General features: G+C 38.2%; 5 protein-coding genes across 12 annotated transcripts; 3 read left to right on the top strand and 2 right to left on the bottom strand.

The window, feature by feature from the left end:
- Positions 1–3,959, top strand: AT5G41130 (Esterase/lipase/thioesterase family protein). 3 transcript variants are annotated; one of them, NM_123478.4, is made up of 13 exons: positions 1–537; positions 641–692; positions 881–936; positions 1,031–1,189; positions 1,351–1,455; positions 1,596–1,702; positions 1,854–1,975; positions 2,095–2,203; positions 2,308–2,438; positions 2,584–2,953; positions 3,028–3,141; positions 3,226–3,311; positions 3,410–3,959. In NM_123478.4, the coding sequence occupies exons 1-13, from the start codon at positions 192–194 to the stop codon at positions 3,717–3,719; spliced, it is 2,067 nt and encodes a 688-aa protein (NP_198929.2). In that variant the 5' UTR covers positions 1–191; the 3' UTR covers positions 3,720–3,959. The 3 variants fall into 3 exon arrangements, with proteins under 3 accessions (NP_198929.2, NP_001332730.1, NP_001190445.1); NM_001203516.2 differs by having other exon boundaries at positions 73–537; positions 1,351–1,580; positions 1,652–1,702; positions 3,410–3,879; NM_001344386.1 differs by having other exon boundaries at positions 3,028–3,311.
- Positions 3,960–4,179: 220 nt separating this feature from the next.
- Positions 4,180–8,339, top strand: AT5G41120 (Esterase/lipase/thioesterase family protein). 3 transcript variants are annotated; one of them, NM_123477.5, is made up of 13 exons: positions 4,180–4,583; positions 4,696–4,747; positions 4,896–4,951; positions 5,030–5,188; positions 5,475–5,579; positions 5,737–5,828; positions 5,988–6,109; positions 6,235–6,343; positions 6,542–6,672; positions 6,855–7,224; positions 7,300–7,413; positions 7,641–7,726; positions 7,812–8,339. In NM_123477.5, exons 1-13 carry the CDS (start codon positions 4,235–4,237, stop codon positions 8,119–8,121), a joined length of 2,055 nt encoding a protein of 684 aa, NP_198928.2. In that variant the 5' UTR covers positions 4,180–4,234; the 3' UTR covers positions 8,122–8,339. The 3 variants fall into 3 exon arrangements, with proteins under 3 accessions (NP_198928.2, NP_001331275.1, NP_001331274.1); NM_001344385.1 differs by having other exon boundaries at positions 5,722–5,828; NM_001344384.1 differs by having other exon boundaries at positions 4,680–4,747; positions 5,722–5,828.
- Positions 8,069–11,963, bottom strand: AT5G41110 (meiosis chromosome segregation family protein; the record flags this gene model as incomplete). Of its 3 annotated transcripts, NM_123476.5 has the most annotated exons (6): positions 8,069–8,494; positions 8,592–8,945; positions 9,149–9,229; positions 9,335–9,586; positions 9,708–11,139; positions 11,664–11,963. In NM_123476.5, 5 exons carry the CDS (start codon positions 10,833–10,835, stop codon positions 8,444–8,446), a joined length of 1,866 nt encoding a protein of 621 aa, NP_198927.1. In that variant the 3' UTR covers positions 8,069–8,443. The 3 variants fall into 3 exon arrangements, with proteins under 3 accessions (NP_198927.1, NP_001332177.1, NP_001332176.1); NM_001344382.1 differs by lacking the exon at positions 11,664–11,963 and having other exon boundaries at positions 8,297–8,494; positions 9,708–10,835; NM_001344383.1 differs by lacking the exon at positions 11,664–11,963 and having other exon boundaries at positions 8,328–8,494; positions 9,149–9,248; positions 9,708–10,835.
- AT5G41109 (uncharacterized protein) lies at positions 10,840–10,980 on the top strand (the record flags this gene model as incomplete). The annotated part of the gene is made up of 1 exon (NM_001125876.1): positions 10,840–10,980. The coding sequence occupies one exon, from the start codon at positions 10,840–10,842 to the stop codon at positions 10,978–10,980; it is 141 nt and encodes a 46-aa protein (NP_001119348.1).
- Positions 11,964–12,523: 560 nt separating the features above from the next.
- Positions 12,524–16,248, bottom strand: AT5G41100 (hydroxyproline-rich glycoprotein family protein). 2 transcript variants are annotated; one of them, NM_123475.3, is made up of 11 exons: positions 15,888–16,248; positions 15,458–15,530; positions 15,037–15,108; positions 14,899–14,960; positions 14,729–14,797; positions 14,547–14,575; positions 14,250–14,460; positions 13,923–14,159; positions 13,781–13,834; positions 12,858–13,659; positions 12,524–12,769 (listed from the first exon to the last, which is right to left on the bottom strand). In NM_123475.3, the coding sequence occupies exons 1-11, from the start codon at positions 16,002–16,004 to the stop codon at positions 12,747–12,749; spliced, it is 1,749 nt and encodes a 582-aa protein (NP_198926.2). In that variant the 5' UTR covers positions 16,005–16,248; the 3' UTR covers positions 12,524–12,746. The 2 variants fall into 2 exon arrangements, with proteins under 2 accessions (NP_198926.2, NP_851112.1); NM_180781.2 differs by having other exon boundaries at positions 12,524–13,659.
- Positions 16,249–16,726: the final 478 nt, after the last annotated feature.

Genomic DNA, 16,726 nt, shown 5'->3' with positions numbered 1-16,726 from the left:
CAAATTCCAACAGCAGCATCTAAATTGATTTTAAAATTCAAACAGAAATGCGGACCCTCGATAAAAGAATGGCGGAGTAGTCACTGCTGTTTTCTCGTGTACACGAGCTTCTTGTGTTCGTTCCACCTCTTGAAGATGAAGAAGTTCAACTACGAAATCGTTCTTCTCTCGATCTCGGATTTTTCTGATCGATGGCGGTTCCCACACTCTGTATCGCCGATGGAATCTACCCCACTGCTTTTTTCTACCGGAATTCAGTCCGACGACTGACCTCCGTCGCGCATGATCGGTTTACGAACCCGAAATTCGGAATCGATGGACGTCTACGGAACGGACCGAAGGTGACGGCAACGGTGAATCCATATACGTACACGGAGGCGGCGCAGCCCGAAGAGCGGAAGAGTTTGACGGATTTTTTGGTGGAAGCTAGAGATTTCGTTAGATCTGACGGCGGAGATGGTGGTCCACCTCGGTGGTTCTCTCCCTTGGAATGTGGCGCACGCGCTCCAGAATCTCCTCTTCTTCTCTACTTACCTGGTTCGTCCTTTCAATTTAGGGCTGAAATCAATTCTCGTTTGATTGATTCGTTATTCTGATTGGAACAATGGAAGTTAACAAAACTAAGAATTCAACATTGTAGGGATCGATGGTACTGGATTAGGGCTCATTCGCCAGCATAAGAGGCTTGGAGAGTAAGTCTTGTTTGATTCAATCTTCTTTATTACCTTAGAGCCTAAGATAAGCTCTCCATTGTGCACAGGTCCTGTTTCAATGTTTAAAAAACTTCGATTTATCAATAAGTAGTACAAAATGACTTCAAAAGAAGAAGGAATCTACTGAATACTCTTTGTTTACGATCTCATTATCTTTTTGATCATAGGATATTTGACATATGGTGCCTTCACTTTCCAGTCACTGATCGTACCCCTGCTCGAGGTGCTTCTTTGTCAGCATTCTCTGTTGTTTCAGTACGGATCCCAAACCAAATGGATTAATGTTATGTGGATGAAACTCTTGCTGTTGTTTTCAGATCTTGTGAAGCTCATTGAGAGAACAGTTAGGTCAGAGTACTTCCGTTTACCAAAGAGACCCATATACATAGTTGGAGAATCTATTGGAGCTTGTCTTGCTCTAGATGTTGCAGCCAGTAACCCTGACATTGATCTTGTCTTGATTCTAGCTAATCCAGGTAAAGCAAGACTCGTTTTTTCTGGATCATTGAGATCCTTTATTGTGTTTCTCTAGATATTCTAGGCCAAAGTTATGTAAGAACGATGGTTCAAGCTCAAATATGTGTCATGAGAAAATTACGTACTTTATGATTTAAGCGTGTCGTTTTGTTTGTTGCAGTCACACGTGTCAACAACTTCATGTTGCAACCTTTATCGAGTCTATTGGAAATTTTGCCAGACGGAGTTCCCAGCTTCCTGGAGGAGAATTTTCGGTTTGAACAAGGTGAACTTTCAACTCCTTGTATATCTTCCAGTCGAAGACAAATGAGATGCAGAGACTTCTTTATTTATTCGATCTCCAAGATGGGTTTCCAGTGTCAGGATTTGGTTCAAATCACAGCTAACTGTGTTCCTATTATATAGGTTATCCGTTTGCAGCAATGTTCGAGACTATGCTGAATGAAACTGATGCCGCACAGATCGGTGGAGGGCTATTAGGAGACCTCTTTGCAACTTCAGTTAACCTGCCGGTAAGACTTTGTTTTAGAAAAGCAAATGATAGATGCATGTTTGTCTTGCTGATTATAGAGTTAAACTAGTAATGTGCTCTTGTTTGTTCTTCATTTTGTTGTTTCAGCTATGTTTTCATGTGATTAACTCACGAAAACAAATTTCTTACAGACTCTGGCTAGGATCTTTCCAAAGGACACACTTCTATGGAAGCTTCAACTGCTTAAGTCTGCTTCAGCATCTGCTAAGTCTCACATGTACACAGTCAAAGCCCAAACACTTATACTTTTGAGGTTAATAAACTTGTAAACTTCCCTGCTTCAATAAGTAGAAGTTCAGCGATCTCTTTTTTCGTCAAAAAATTTCTTAGCTGGCAGCTGAGTTGTAGCTTTAATAAGACTGTATATTGCAGTGGACGCGATCAGTGGTTACTAAACAAGGAAGACATTGAGAAACTCCATTGTACATTGCCGAATTGTGAAGTCCGTAAGTTCGAGAATTACGGACAGCTTCTCTTTTTGGTAAGGTGCTCTTTTTCCTGATGTAAGAAAGTTTTTCTTGTATCTGTTTATAACTAGTAGTTAGCTCAGCAAACTTTCAGATTGATAATTTTATGTCATGTCAGGAGGATGGGGTAGATCTGGTGACTATCATCAAGTGTACTTATTATTATCGCCGTGGAAAATTGCTTGATTACGTTTCTGATTTCATTCTGCCTACCCCATTTGAGCTCAAAGAGTATGAAGAATCACAAAGGTAAAATGAATATCCTCTGTGTAATACGCTTTCTTGACTTAGATGTAGTGAAAATATTTGTATAGTACTACTTAGCTAGAATAGGATATTTCCTTCTGCTACTGTAAGCAAATACTGAAGTGCTGTTATTATTTTTCTGGTCCAGATTGCTAACTGCTATAACCTCCCCAGTCTTTCTCTCAACTCTAGATAACGGTACAGTAGTAAGATCACTTGCGGGAATACCTTCAGAGGGACCGGTTCTCTATGTTGGCAATCACATGTTGCTTGGTACCGAATTGCGTCCAGCAGCAATTCATTTCCTGAAAGAAAAGAACATTCTGTTGCGAGGACTTGCACATCCAGTGATGTTTGCCAAAAAATATGGCTCAAAACTCCCTGATATGCATATGTTCGACTCAGTTAGGATGATAGGCGCAGTTCCTGTCTCAAATATCAATTTCTATAAACTACTTCGCTCAAAGGCTCATGTGGTTTTGTATCCTGGAGGTGTCCGTGAAGCTTTGCACAGAAAGGTAATGATTAGATATCTCATATTTGGCCTTCGTTTTAACTTTGAAGCGTTACATAGAATGACACATTTCTACAGGGTGAAGTATACAAGTTGTTTTGGCCAGAACATTCAGAGTTTGTAAGGACCGCATCTAAATTTGGAACAAAAATCATTCCTTTTGGGGTTGTTGGTGAAGATGATCTCTGTGAAGTAAGCAAAATCTCTTCTTCTTCGTTTTCGTTTCAGTATCTGGAATTCTTTAAAACTCTTTTGAAAAATGGAATTGATTCTCAGGTGGTCTTCGATTACAATGATCAAATGAAGATCCCTTTCCTGAAGAATCTTATAAAAGAGTTATCACAAGACTCTACTTACTTGAGGTATTTAGTTTTTGTTTCTTTGTTTTGTTTTCGACTCTCTGTTAAATGTAATTATATGAATGTTATATAACATTGGAATGATGATAATATATGTTTAGGAACGGTGAAGAAGGAGAAGTAGGAAACCAAGATTTGCATATGCCTGGAATAGTTCCCAAGATGCCGGGACGGTTTTACGTATACTTTGGGAAACCAATTTACACAGAAGGTAGAGAGGACGAGCTAAATGATAAAGAGAAAGCTCATGAGGTTTACTTGCAGGTCAAGTCTGAGGTAGAAAGATGTATGACCTATTTGAAGATCAAAAGAGAAGGTGATCCTTATAGAAACATTTTAGCGAGGTCCCTCTATCACTTCTCACATGGTTTCTCTTCCCAAGTCCCAACCTTTGACCTCCGAAATCAATAATTTTAGTTACTGGATTTGTGACTTAATTAACTTTGTGGAATTTGGATATGTTATTGTAACTTCTAAAAGTACAAGGCTGTTGATGTAGAAATTGAGTAAGTTCGGGGTGTTATGTTAAAAATTCATGCAAGTTTGTGTTCTTACAACATATCTAGAACGTTTACGTTGAAGCCTTGAAGGTTTGTGTATTTTGACTATTTTCTATTTTAATAGAATTGAGTAACTTTTGGGAGTGTTGGGTGAAGAATATTGCAATGTACAATAAACTGTGTAATATTCGAGGTTAGTTTTATTAATAAATAGTTAAACTAACCCAGATTTGGTTTAACCAAACCGAACCAGCTTGTCGTGTTTAATTTAAGCAAATTTATCAAATTTGAAAATATTCAAACTGAAAAAATCAACGTGGCATATTATAATCGTTTTTCTCGTGTGCACGAGCTTGTCGTGTTCGACCTATCAGAGATGAAGAAGCTAAACAACAAAAACCTTCTTCCAACTTTCTCTGATCGTCTATGGCGATTATTACTACTACTACTGTTCGTTTCACTGATGGAACCTCTCCCACCTTCTTCTCCTCAGCTTCGACAAAGGCTTATAATCTCCATTTTCTCTACTCGAATTCAACCCAACGACTTACGAATCCGAAATTCGGAATCGGCGGGAAGTTGAAGGTGACGGTGAATCCGTATTCGTATACAGAGGAAGTACGGCCTGAGGAACGGAAGAGTTTGACGGATTTTTTAACGGAAGCTGGAGATTTCGTTAATTCAGACGGCGGAGATGGTGGTCCGCCACGGTGGTTCTCACCGTTGGAATGTGGCGCACGTGCTCCTGAATCTCCTCTTCTTCTCTACTTACCTGGTCTGTTTCTTTCAATTTAGGGCTGGAAATAGATATTTCCTTTAATTGATTTCGTTATTCTGATTGGGCTGAAGGGGAATTGTTGTTGAAAACTAGTTTTTCAAAATTTCAGGGATCGATGGAACTGGATTAGGGCTCATTCGCCAGCATAAGAGGCTTGGAGAGTAAGTCTTGTTTGATTCAATCTTATTTATTGCCTTCGAGCTTGAGATAGGCTCTTCATTGTGCACAGCTCCTGTTACTTTAGAAAGAGAAGTAGAGATCTAGTGATGTACTCTTTGTTGATGATCTCATTATCTTTATTGATCATAGGATATTTGACATATGGTGCCTTCACTTTCCAGTAAAAGATCGTACTCCTGCTCGAGGTGCTTCTTAAGCATTATCTGAAGTCGCATTAGCGTTTTGTAATCTTATGTTGGTGAAAATCTTACTGTTGTTTTCAGATATTGGGAAGCTCATTGAGAAGACAGTTAGGTCAGAGCACTACCGTTTCCCAAATAGACCCATTTATATAGTTGGAGAATCTATTGGAGCTTCTCTTGCTCTGGATGTTGCAGCCAGTAACCCTGACATTGATCTTGTCTTGATTCTGGCTAATCCAGGTACAACAAGACTACTCGTTTTTTCTGGATCATTGAGAATTGAAACCGTTATTGTGTGTGTGTTTTTTTTTTGTTTCCTAAGATTTATTAGGCCATTTATGAAACCACATTGTTGCAAGCTCAGAAAAGTGTTATGAGCAAAGCGCACACTTTATTATATAACCTTTGCTGGTAAAGCATAATTCTAATCATGCTAAAAGAGTTATTCTTTTTTTGGGGGATTTGTGTGGGTAGATCTCATGGAGTGTATACATCTTGTGCTCATAATACACTCTGTTTGATGCAGTCACACGTTTTACCAACTTAATGTTGCAACCTGTATTGGCCCTACTGGAAATTTTGCCTGACGGAGTTCCCGGCTTGATAACAGAGAATTTTGGGTTTTACCAAGGTGAAGTTTCAACCCTTTGTATATCGGTGTAAAGCAAAAAAAAATTAGACGCAAAGACTGTGCCTTATAAAATTCTGTCTCAAAGATGGGTTTCAGTGTAAGGTCTTGCTTCAAAGTCAGGGCTAACTGTTTTATTACATAGCTTCCCCATTGACAGAAATGTTCGAGACTATGCTCAATGAAAATGATGCCGCGCAGATGGGTAGAGGGCTATTAGGAGACTTCTTTGCAACTTCATCTAATCTGCCTGTAAGACTCTATCTTAGGAGAACAAATGATTAGCATGTTGTTTGTCTTGCAGTTCATATTATTTAACTAGTAATGTGCTCTTGGTTGTTCTTCATTTTGTTGTTTCGATTTTACTTTCTCTAGTCATGAGATAAACTCACGGAAACAAATTATTTACAGACTCTGATTAGAATCTTTCCCAAGGACACACTTCTATGGAAGCTTCAATTGCTTAAGTCTGCTTCAGCGTCTGCTAATTCTCAGATGGACACAGTCAACGCCCAAACACTGATACTTCTGAGGTTAATACACTAGTAAACTTCTCTGCTCTGAATATAAGTGGAAGTTCAGTGATCTATTTTTTTTTAATGAGTTTAGTTAATTGGAAGCTGAGTTGTGTAGATTTAATAAGCCTGTGTTATTGCAGTGGACGTGATCAATGGTTAATGAACAAGGAAGACATTGAAAGACTCCGTGGTGCATTGCCAAGATGTGAAGTTCGTGAGCTTGAGAATAATGGACAGTTCCTCTTCTTGGTAAGGAGCCCTTTCTCCTGATGCAAGAAGTTTTCCCTGTGTAAATGACTCCTATTTAATAAATTCACAAGCAAATCTAGTCTCTACGAGTTTATAGCCAATAGAAACTTCTTGCATCAGATTTGGCACAGAAAAACTTTCAGATTATGTTTGGTTAATTAGCATATAGTTCGATTGATCTATTTGATGTCATGTCAGGAGGATGGAGTAGATCTGGTGAGTATCATCAAGCGTGCGTATTATTATCGCCGTGGGAAGTCACTTGATTACATTTCGGATTACATTCTGCCTACCCCATTTGAGTTTAAAGAGTATGAAGAATCACAAAGGTAAAATGACTCACTTATCACATTAATATCTGTGCGTCATAGATGTTATCACTTTTCTAATTTCTCTGTCAAATGATTTCTTGAAAATATTTTGTATAGTAACTTAGCTAGAATAGAATATTTGCTTCTGCTACCATAAGCACATACTGAAGTAGTATTCTTTTTTAATTTCTCTGGTCCAGATTGCTAACTGCTGTTACCTCCCCAGTCTTTCTTTCAACTCTAAAGAATGGTGCAGTGGTAAGATCGCTTGCAGGAATACCTTCAGAGGGACCGGTTCTGTATGTTGGCAATCACATGTTGCTTGGTATGGAGTTGCATGCAATAGCACTTCATTTTTTGAAAGAAAGGAACATTCTATTGCGAGGACTGGCACATCCATTGATGTTTACCAAAAAAACTGGCTCAAAACTCCCTGACATGCAGCTGTACGACTTATTTAGGATTATAGGCGCAGTTCCCGTCTCGGGAATGAATTTCTACAAACTACTTCGTTCAAAGGCTCACGTGGCTTTGTACCCTGGGGGTGTTCGTGAAGCTTTGCACAGAAAGGTGATTATGTATTTTCCATATTTTCCTTCATTTTAATTTTTGAGGCTTTATATCTAAAGACACATTTTATAACAGGGTGAAGAATACAAGTTATTTTGGCCAGAACATTCGGAGTTTGTAAGGATAGCATCTAAATTTGGAGCAAAAATCATTCCTTTTGGAGTTGTTGGAGAAGATGATCTTTGTGAAGTAAGCAAAAAAATCTCTTTTCCGTTCTACTTTCAACACCTGCATTCTTAAAACTCATTTTGTTTCAATTGGGTTTTGAGTTAACTCGTTTGAGCAATGGAAGATTCATAGATGGTCATGGATTACAATGATCAAATGCATTCTTAAAAGTTAAAATCGTCTTAAAACTCCTTTTGCTTCAATCGGATTTGGAGTAACTCCTTTGTACAATAATGGAATGTATTCAGATGGTTTTAGATTATGATGATCAAATGAAGATCCCTTTCTTGAAGAATCTTATAGAAGAGATAACACAAGACTCTGTTAACTTGAGGTATGATTTTTATCGACTCTGTTAGATAAAGTCACATGAACCTGATAAAACATTTGATAATATAGTGATGATAATATATGGTTAGGAACGATGAAGAAGGCGAATTGGGAAAACAAGATTTACATCTACCTGGAATAGTTCCAAAGATCCCGGGACGGTTTTACGCATACTTTGGGAAACCAATAGACACAGAAGGTAGAGAGAAAGAGCTAAACAATAAAGAGAAAGCTCATGAGGTTTACTTGCAGGTCAAGTCTGAGGTAGAAAGATGTATGAACTATTTGAAAATCAAAAGAGAAACTGATCCTTACAGAAACATTTTGCCGAGGTCCCTCTATTACCTCACTCATGGTTTCTCTTCCCAAATCCCAACCTTCGATCTCCGAAATCATTAAATTTAGTTACTGTGTTGTAGCTCTATCTACAAGATATCTTATTTAACTGTGGTGATTAAACACGTAGATTTGGGTGTGTTATTGTAAAAAATGGTTGGTATATATAACTTAAGCTTTCTCCTTCCAGCAGAAAGTGCGAAACCCATTGTGGTTTGCTTTAATAGGTAAGAAGCATAGACAGTATGGCTGCTTGAAGGAGCATTATAGCTGCTAATGGGCAATATAGATATGATTATTCTCTATTTTATGTACAACATTCTTTTATTTTCTTCTAACAAAAACTAAAACAGAAAAACGGTTTAGGAAGCAGAAATTCAATTGGTTACACGTCGAAGTATCTTGGATTTTCTGGGTAATGATACTCCACATTCAACTGCAATTTCAAAAGCAACATCAGCGTTTTGCGTTTGCGTTCAAATAGCTCTATACCAAATGAATTTGAATAAATTTCTCAAATTGTTCTAACATACCTTTCCTTCATCAGAATCTGTGTGGCGTTGAGGAAACACAACTCTCAATTCATTATATAAATAGAATCTCCGCTCTCCATCATCTCCTGCATCCAAGCTTTTCTTCTGACCTAATTTGGAGGCTTTCTTGCGTAAAGGGCAAATAAATTTAAGATGAAGTGCGTAGCGTAAGACTCCAGACTTTGAACAGCGTTGTCCTGTTTCTCTGTACGTCTCACGACAATTCTTGTTCCCACACTCATTCGGCGAATGCAATTCATCCACTAACTCGGATCCTTCACTACCTTTATTTGCAGATTTTTTGGCTTTGGTCGGAACAGAGGAGGCCAGAGTAACCTTTTGGCGCAGGAAGGTCTGACCATGACACAAGAATTCGATCAAATATTGAATTAGTACATAACCGATTTTGTGTAAATTTTGAAAATCGAGTTTGCTTAAGGCTAATGGTTCATTGAAAAAATATACACTAAATGTATGTAAACGCAAGCAACAATCGAAATCTAAAACGGGATGATAGCAAATGAATGAAACAAGGGGAGGAAGGTTTTTGATGTTACCTTTGTACCGTGTGGCATATCAGTTAAGTCATAGTTACAAAGGAAAGTGTGTAGAGGTGTCTTTTCAGGGTTACTCAGAACCTGCAAAACAGAGAAGCTCCTATCATAAATTTGTTATCCAGTGATCTTATTACATTATGAAGAGAAATTTTCTTAAGAAAAATAGGCAAAGAGACAAGTGGGTACCAGTTGGATCCGACCCTTCATAGGAATCCGAAGACGTTTATTAATGGTCTGAGCATCAGACTTGTTTTGGTTGGTTTTCAATTTCTGACCCCATAATTTGCTTGGCAATGATCCTCCAGAGAGATCTATGGAGGCATAGTATAGTAAGAAGCAATCATCACCAACACTTGTTACTGAGAATGGAAGCTTCTGTGATTTTGGAGAGATGTTTCCACCAGCTATACTAAGAATGGCAAGAAAACCGTCGATCTTCTGCAAAGAACAAAACAAAACGAGAGTAAGTGAGTCAAATCTTAAATGTTTAATGTTTTTAACAACAAAGAGTTTTTGCTTCGAGGTTTTGTGAGTTTCATGGGTTTTGGTAGAGTGAGACCTGATTAGCTTGCCCATAAGATAATCTTCCTGAAAAGAGGGACTCTTCAAAAGAACCAACCAATGACCTTTGAATGGGACGTCCACTCAAGCTTCTACTAAACCTTTTACATGGAGATGTAGGAACTGATTCAATAGCTCTATCCATTGAAAAGGCTCTCTGGATACCATTAGTATCATCAAACGATCTGTGACCAGTCCTGAGTTCTGCTTCTTCACCAGTATTCTTTAAACAAACATCATCTTCGAAAATATTCCCATTTAGGCCCCCTTGAAGAGCTTTCATCCTCTCAGAAAATCTTGGCCCAAGAGGTGACAGAGAAAGTGGCGGAGAGACAGATATATTTCTATGACATGGTAATGGCTTATTAGGTACTTGAAATGTTTCATGTACTGGTGAATATAAGCAATGTACATCTTGACTAGGCTGCAGATCGTTAGAGTCAAGCAATGGACCATCCGTGAAAACAGTCGATGAAAGTTTACCCGTGTGTGATGTGTCATTCCCCCATTCAGAGCAGTTAGAAGTGGTGAAGAGACGCAATCTCCCAGAGATATTGGCTTTTTTATGATCTTGTCCAACAGGAATGTGAAATCCTTTAGGAAGACCAGCAGAAGTCATCGGTTGGTTGCTATGGCTGATATCAAGCGAGTCGCCTCTAAATTTCTCAGGGAAAAGCTTATTCAGAGGAGAGCTTACCCGTTTCCTGACTAACGATCCACCGATAATATCTACCTCATTAGATCCACCAGTGCGATTAACAGTAATACTTGTGTATTCATTACTCACTGAGCTAACTTCATTTGATTCGAAACCAACTATCCTTCTAACTTCAGTTCGACTCAAATTTACCTTATCCATTGCATAAGTCGGTTCGTGAGCAGGTAATGAGGTAACAGACCGAGTGTCATGGAATCTCCATAAGTCATCTCTAAACTCCAACGATTCCACTGCTGTTTTCCTATCAGACTCTCCAATAGAGAAGCGGAAACTTCCTTCGTTCCCTCTGTTAATACCGTCTGAATCACAGGAAGTGGCATTTACTGGCAGACTTTGAGAAAGGCTGCAACTTGGAGCAGACAAAGCTTCATGGGCTTGCTCATTTGAAGCAGTGTGTGGCAGACCCATTCCAATGCTCAAAGGACCTTATCACTTACTCAATTATATAGCTGCCTGTGAGCTCTTAAAGACCTTCTCTATCGATACTAATCTGAGATACACTACTCCAACCAATTACCTACCAAATCCTTTCAAGAAGACGGATTACCACTGAATCAATTTGATCTAGATAATAAAGAACTAAGCATAAGTTACAGGCATCCACAGTTCATCCATTGATGTCCACATTAAAGAGATGAGACATAAAATTTATGTGACCGATTTCTGGAGCAACATATATGTTGAGGATAGAGAAAACAGAGCTGATAGTCTCCTGAAATGAACAAAAATGGAGAAGAAGAATCAACAACATATCCAACACATTCCAAAAAACTTAGCTAGCAGATTATTGAGCTGCATCACTACTACAAGTCCACAACAAAATTTGTAGAAGTAACAAAAATGATGAAACAGATCATGATCATATAAACTAGGACCAATCTTAAGCTAAAGAATCAATGAAGAACATAGTACATAAGCTTCAATAATGCACAGATTAACAAACAGATGATGTGATTCAAAAGAAGTAAAGAGATGTTTATATATATAAACCAAAATGATTCTCACAGGCTCTCAGTGTATAAGATTCAAGCAAACATCTCTAAGCACACAAAACCACAAATTCCGCCTAAAATTGAAGATCAACCAAAAGGTTTCGAGCTGAACGAGAGATCGCACAGGAGAGAACATTTTGTGTGATCATATAAAATCAAATCAAGAGATAATCTCATCATCATCATCATCATCAGAGCAACACCAAAATCAAAGAAAACGAGAATAATCGATCATCAAACGCACCGATGGAGCAATCAATTACATAATCTGTGGATGAAACGTTTCATACGCAATCCAAAGTTTATTCACAGAAACCCCCAAAAATCGACACCACTGAATTCGAACGAATTGGAGAAGAATATATACGAAGAAGAAGAAATGATTCGAAAGAGAAAAAATGAAAAAGGAATAGAATGTATATGATCGAGAACTCTTCTTCTTCGTCTCTTGGCTTTATAAACAAATCCCAACATCGCATCACCATTTCTATAGCTCTCCTTTTTTTTTAACTTTTTTTTTAACCTTTAATTTTCTGGAAACTGTAGTGTGTTAGAAACATTTGGCATAATTATCGTTTTTTTCCCCAACGGCAAAATAAATTAAAAGATTTGTTACAAATATCAAAAAATTAAAAAAAAAAATTTGTCAATTCGTCAACAGTTTCACGCCATTCACAACAAATCACGATCTCAAAACTTTAAATTAGGATATTTGATGCAAATTATACACAATCAAAGAGAATAATGCTCTTGAATACAAAAATTCAAATCAAATCAATCAAACTAAAGAAGAAGATTAGAGGAGAGAAGATAGAAGTTAGGTACTTATCCTCTACATGGGCCTACTAACCTTGGCCCATTTGCTAGTGAGAATCATCACGTGATTTCCAGTTTGGGTTGCTCACGTGACAAGGTAAACGTATTTGTCTTCCTATCTCTCTACCCAAATTCTGGTCATGTTACTGTCATTTTCACTTCCCTTTGTGTAAAGCAAAATCCATAATTAGAAAGAAAATATCCATCTATTTTCTTGATCAAAAAGTTATAATTATAGTAAGGTTTATCGATTTCTTGAATTTAAAAGTGTATCATTTCCTTTAAATTCTCATTTTTAATCGTATTTCTCAGAGTTAAGTAAGAAAGTAATTTTTCCGTTGACGTTGCTTTCAAAGCAAGGATAAAAAAGATCCAAAATATCGGAGGCTTAAGAACAAATTAGGAGATTCAACAACTAACGAAATACAAAAATATCGACTTCTATATTTACTTATGGGTCTCTTTCTAGTTTCTACAACTAACGTTTCGATCAAACGCAACCGTTACAAGGTCAGTGTTCAGTCAGTTTTACTCCTGCGTTAATATAAACAAACCATGTCTTAAAATCATTGATGATTAAAGATATGTTACAAATACAGTAAGTTAGTTTTGTTTCCGTTACCTCTAATTAGTCCGCTCTGAGCAACTTCCCCGACATGAGACCGAGACAGCGATCTGAGATTCATCAGAGACGCTGGAGTCAGCGGAAGAGGCGGTGGAGAGGCTACTCTGTTTTGGTTCCTCTCGGGCAAGGGTTGTTGGGCCATTGCTCTCTGGTTTCTAGAAGGTATCGAGTAGCTTCTCGGTACAACAAGCGGTGGAACCGGAAGTGGTGATGCTACAATGTTGGTTGACACTACTACATTGCTTCTTTCTTGATTCCAAGCCGTTAATGGAGCCGAATGACCAACCAAACCAGGAGATTTCGAGCGTCGTGGCGGTGCAAATTGACCTGGTGGTCTTGGAAGCTCATGGAGTTCGTTGATTCGTGGGGAAGAAGCAAGAGGCGGTGAAGCGGTAGGAGATATTCTGGGAGAAGATGACTGAGCCTGAACTGCAACTGGTACTGGAAGACGGGTTGAGGATGGCTTGAGTGGTCCAGAAAATGCGTGTTCTGAAGGACGGGGAAGACGGGAATAGAGGTTGCTTTCCGCATCTTTATGGGCGGTTTTTATTGGTTCTAGTGGAGATGAATGCCATAAGTTTGCACTGTGGTTTGTCTGGGTGACAGGTTTTGTGAAGATTGGTGAGGACTTTGAGTCGACGGGAGTTGGTAATATGTAAGCATTTGCAGATGGAGTCATCTGCCTCATCGATCTATCTGCTAAATCAGCTTTCTTATCCGGAAACAGAGGTGCTGAATGGCTGCTCGTTCTGCGATCACGGTTTGAAACTGAGTGCTCTTCTCTAGGGTCTGCATTTACCTGCATCAGAGAATAGACTTCAACACAGAATCGCCAATGCAGTTCTCATACAGTTGACTAACTGAGAGTTCTCAAGACATGAAATGTTAAATCTGACATAAAAATCAAGAAAAGAACATACTGTTGCTGATCCTGCAGGTGAAGGGCGTTGAAACGAGAGATCTGTGTCATCCATCTATACAGAAATGGCAGTACATGAGCTTACTTTTTAACGAATAAATTTGTTCTTTCCCAATTCAGGTTCAATTTAAAATCCAAATTACCTTCATCGATCCATGAGGTGTAGATATAACTTCTACTCTCTGCTCACTTGTTATGTAGTCAAAACTGAGTTCTCCATCTCTATTAACAAGTCGGTCATCATCATCATTATCCTCACTACAATCCATTTCGTTCCCGGGATCAGAGAGCACACAGTCGATGTGTTGTCTATCTGCAGCAATTCTGACGTGTTGCTCTACTGCCTCAAGCGATTTCAGACCAGCAAAGAACATATGCATCTATGCAAAAATAAGAAAGTATAAGCGACATTGATTGAGAAATTGCAGGAAGGTTTCTTACATAGAATAGTAATTTTATTCAGAAGGTACCTGAGCAGTGTGGTGGCGGGCTGCTTGTGTGAGGAGACTTCGAGCTTGCCCTTCCTTGAGAGATTTCAATCGGAAAATGCACAGAGTCGCCTCATCTTGTAGCTCATCGCGAGCAGTCTCTAGCTGACGGCGAATAAGTCTCTCCCCTTTAGTGCCTTTAACTTGTACCTTGTCTTTCACATGCTCCATTAGCATGTGCTTAACAACGTCTCTGTAAGTAAGAGTCAGAGGTTAAGGCAAGATTTTATCAAATCAAAACCGAGAGAATAAAAAACTACATTGCAGAAAGTCACTGACCTCTTTTCTTCACATTGTTGCTTCATATCCTGAGAGGAAAAGAAAAGGAAATACGACAAAATCAGCGGTCTTTATTAAGGTTGTGCTTTTTTGTTCACTTTAGCTTTAAATCTTGCTCAAACCGTGAACTTTTCCGGCTTTTAAATAATCTCTGACTGTAAAAGACCAAAGCTAGGGCATACCTCAACAGTTCTAAGGTCACTGAGAAGTGACTCTGAAGGTCGTGTAATGGTCTTGAATATTTGAGAACGCTGAAGGAGAAAAAAAAGAATGAAACAAGAACTACCTCAGTTTTGTTCATAATTATACATATTGCTTCATGAAAAGTACAAAGTTGCAACATACAACTTACATAAGTGTCGACGAGTTTCTTAAGCTCAAACTGAACTTTACCTAACATTAGAAGAATTCCACCTGCAGAAGAAACAATGTTACAGCATGGAAACAGGACAAACAAACGTCCATGATAGCTAAATACCCAAAATCTTACCACTTTCTTGATCATTATGAGGCGCGATTTGCTCCAAGCATGAGCCCATTTCCCCCAATGATTCAGAGAACTCTGATTATACCGAACAAAAGAAAAAAAAAAAATGATGAGGTCTGACAATATACTGATGTTCTTATATGAATCAACAAAGGTTTCTCACAAGGTTAAGAAAGTACTTAATGGGAAATTCTAGAGACACTAAAAATGAAGATTTCGCAAAATGATAATATTATCGAAGACCTCCGCTAGAAACAATATGAATGAAAGCTAATTCAATCCAATAAAGCTCGGGTATAGCAAGCCCCATCTTATATGAAGCAACCGTACACTTTACAGTCACAATGTTTGACAACATCAACCTTCCAAATTCATACATGAAGCTATAGAAGTGGAGATTCATAAAGGTTGAATGCTTATTTACCATATGCGCTATTAGCCATAGCAGCAGCTACTTCGAGTAATCTATCATAACCCTCTCTCATATCTTGCATATCCTGAAAACAATTGAGTAATAAGCTTAGGTCATAAAATGTATCTTCCAGTTCTAGTTCAACCAATCAACAACTAGCATCAGTTACAATATCAATTTCTTACCATAACTGATATAAATACCAATTCCAAATTTCTCCATAAGATAAGTCTATAAAAGTAGAAATTAATGAACAAACTTCTATAACTGTAAAAGTCCTGAAATTTCCAATTAGGGTGTGATTTTTGATCGGAAATTTTTATCCACAAAAACTCATCCAAGTTACAATCTTGTGATCAATAACTCACGATTTTGAAAAGAAAAAAAAAACTAAATCTCAGAGAATCATGAGAGAAGATCAGTGAAAAGAGGGAAAATTTACCTTGGCGGCTCGAGCAAGACCTTCAATTTGTGCAGTGGGAAAAAGCTCTCCTATATCAATCGCATCGGCTTTGGGTAATGCGAATCTTCTTAACCTTCCAAACGAAGCTTTCATCATATCTCCAGATAGAACTAAACAAAACCCTAATCACGAAGAAATTCCTCTAAGATTAATCGGCGCTTCGATGGTTTGCGAGTCGAAAACAGAGAGACGAAAGAGTGAGATATTTTGTCAAGTATCGTGGGATGTGTTCAACGACATTGAAGGAAGAAGAAGAAGCTAAAAAGTTTGAAGCTTTTGTTTTTCTGGTCAAAGAAACAGATCGAAGAAACAGCAGAAAGACGGAGGAGGAGAAAATGAGATAATCTCACGCGTGTAAGATGAACGGTTCAGATGAGAGGTTTGACACGTGGTGAAATCTCGAAAAGAGATGTTGAGAGGGAAAAAGTCAAAAAGTCAAAGATTTATGACAAAGGCGGAAAAAAGGTTTTTAGGTGTTTGACCGGAAGTTTTTAAGCTGGTCAAACATCTCTTTCTCTTTTTCATTAAGGCTTTTGAACAATTTGATTTTTGGACATATCAATATATCATATTATATAACATATATCATCTATCTTCTTCTATATATTATGACCCTCCTAACAATTATTGGAATAGAGAGATCGATTGATTATTACTACGACTCATATCAATAGTTTTCTTTAGGTGTAGGAGCGCAATTTAGCAAGGTAGGCGGACAATTGCTAACATGAGCCATTAGATGAGGGATGATCTCTTTGTTCTGGAACTTTTGTATCAGCGAGCAAGTGAGTCTCTCGAGCCACATAACCTAATCGATA

Source organism: Arabidopsis thaliana, chromosome 5 (assembly GCF_000001735.4).
Source record: "Arabidopsis thaliana chromosome 5, partial sequence".
NCBI classification, from domain to species: Eukaryota; Viridiplantae; Streptophyta; class Magnoliopsida; order Brassicales; family Brassicaceae; genus Arabidopsis; species Arabidopsis thaliana.
Note: the sequence above shows the minus strand (reverse complement) of the source record. Positions and strands in the feature narration are given on the sequence as shown.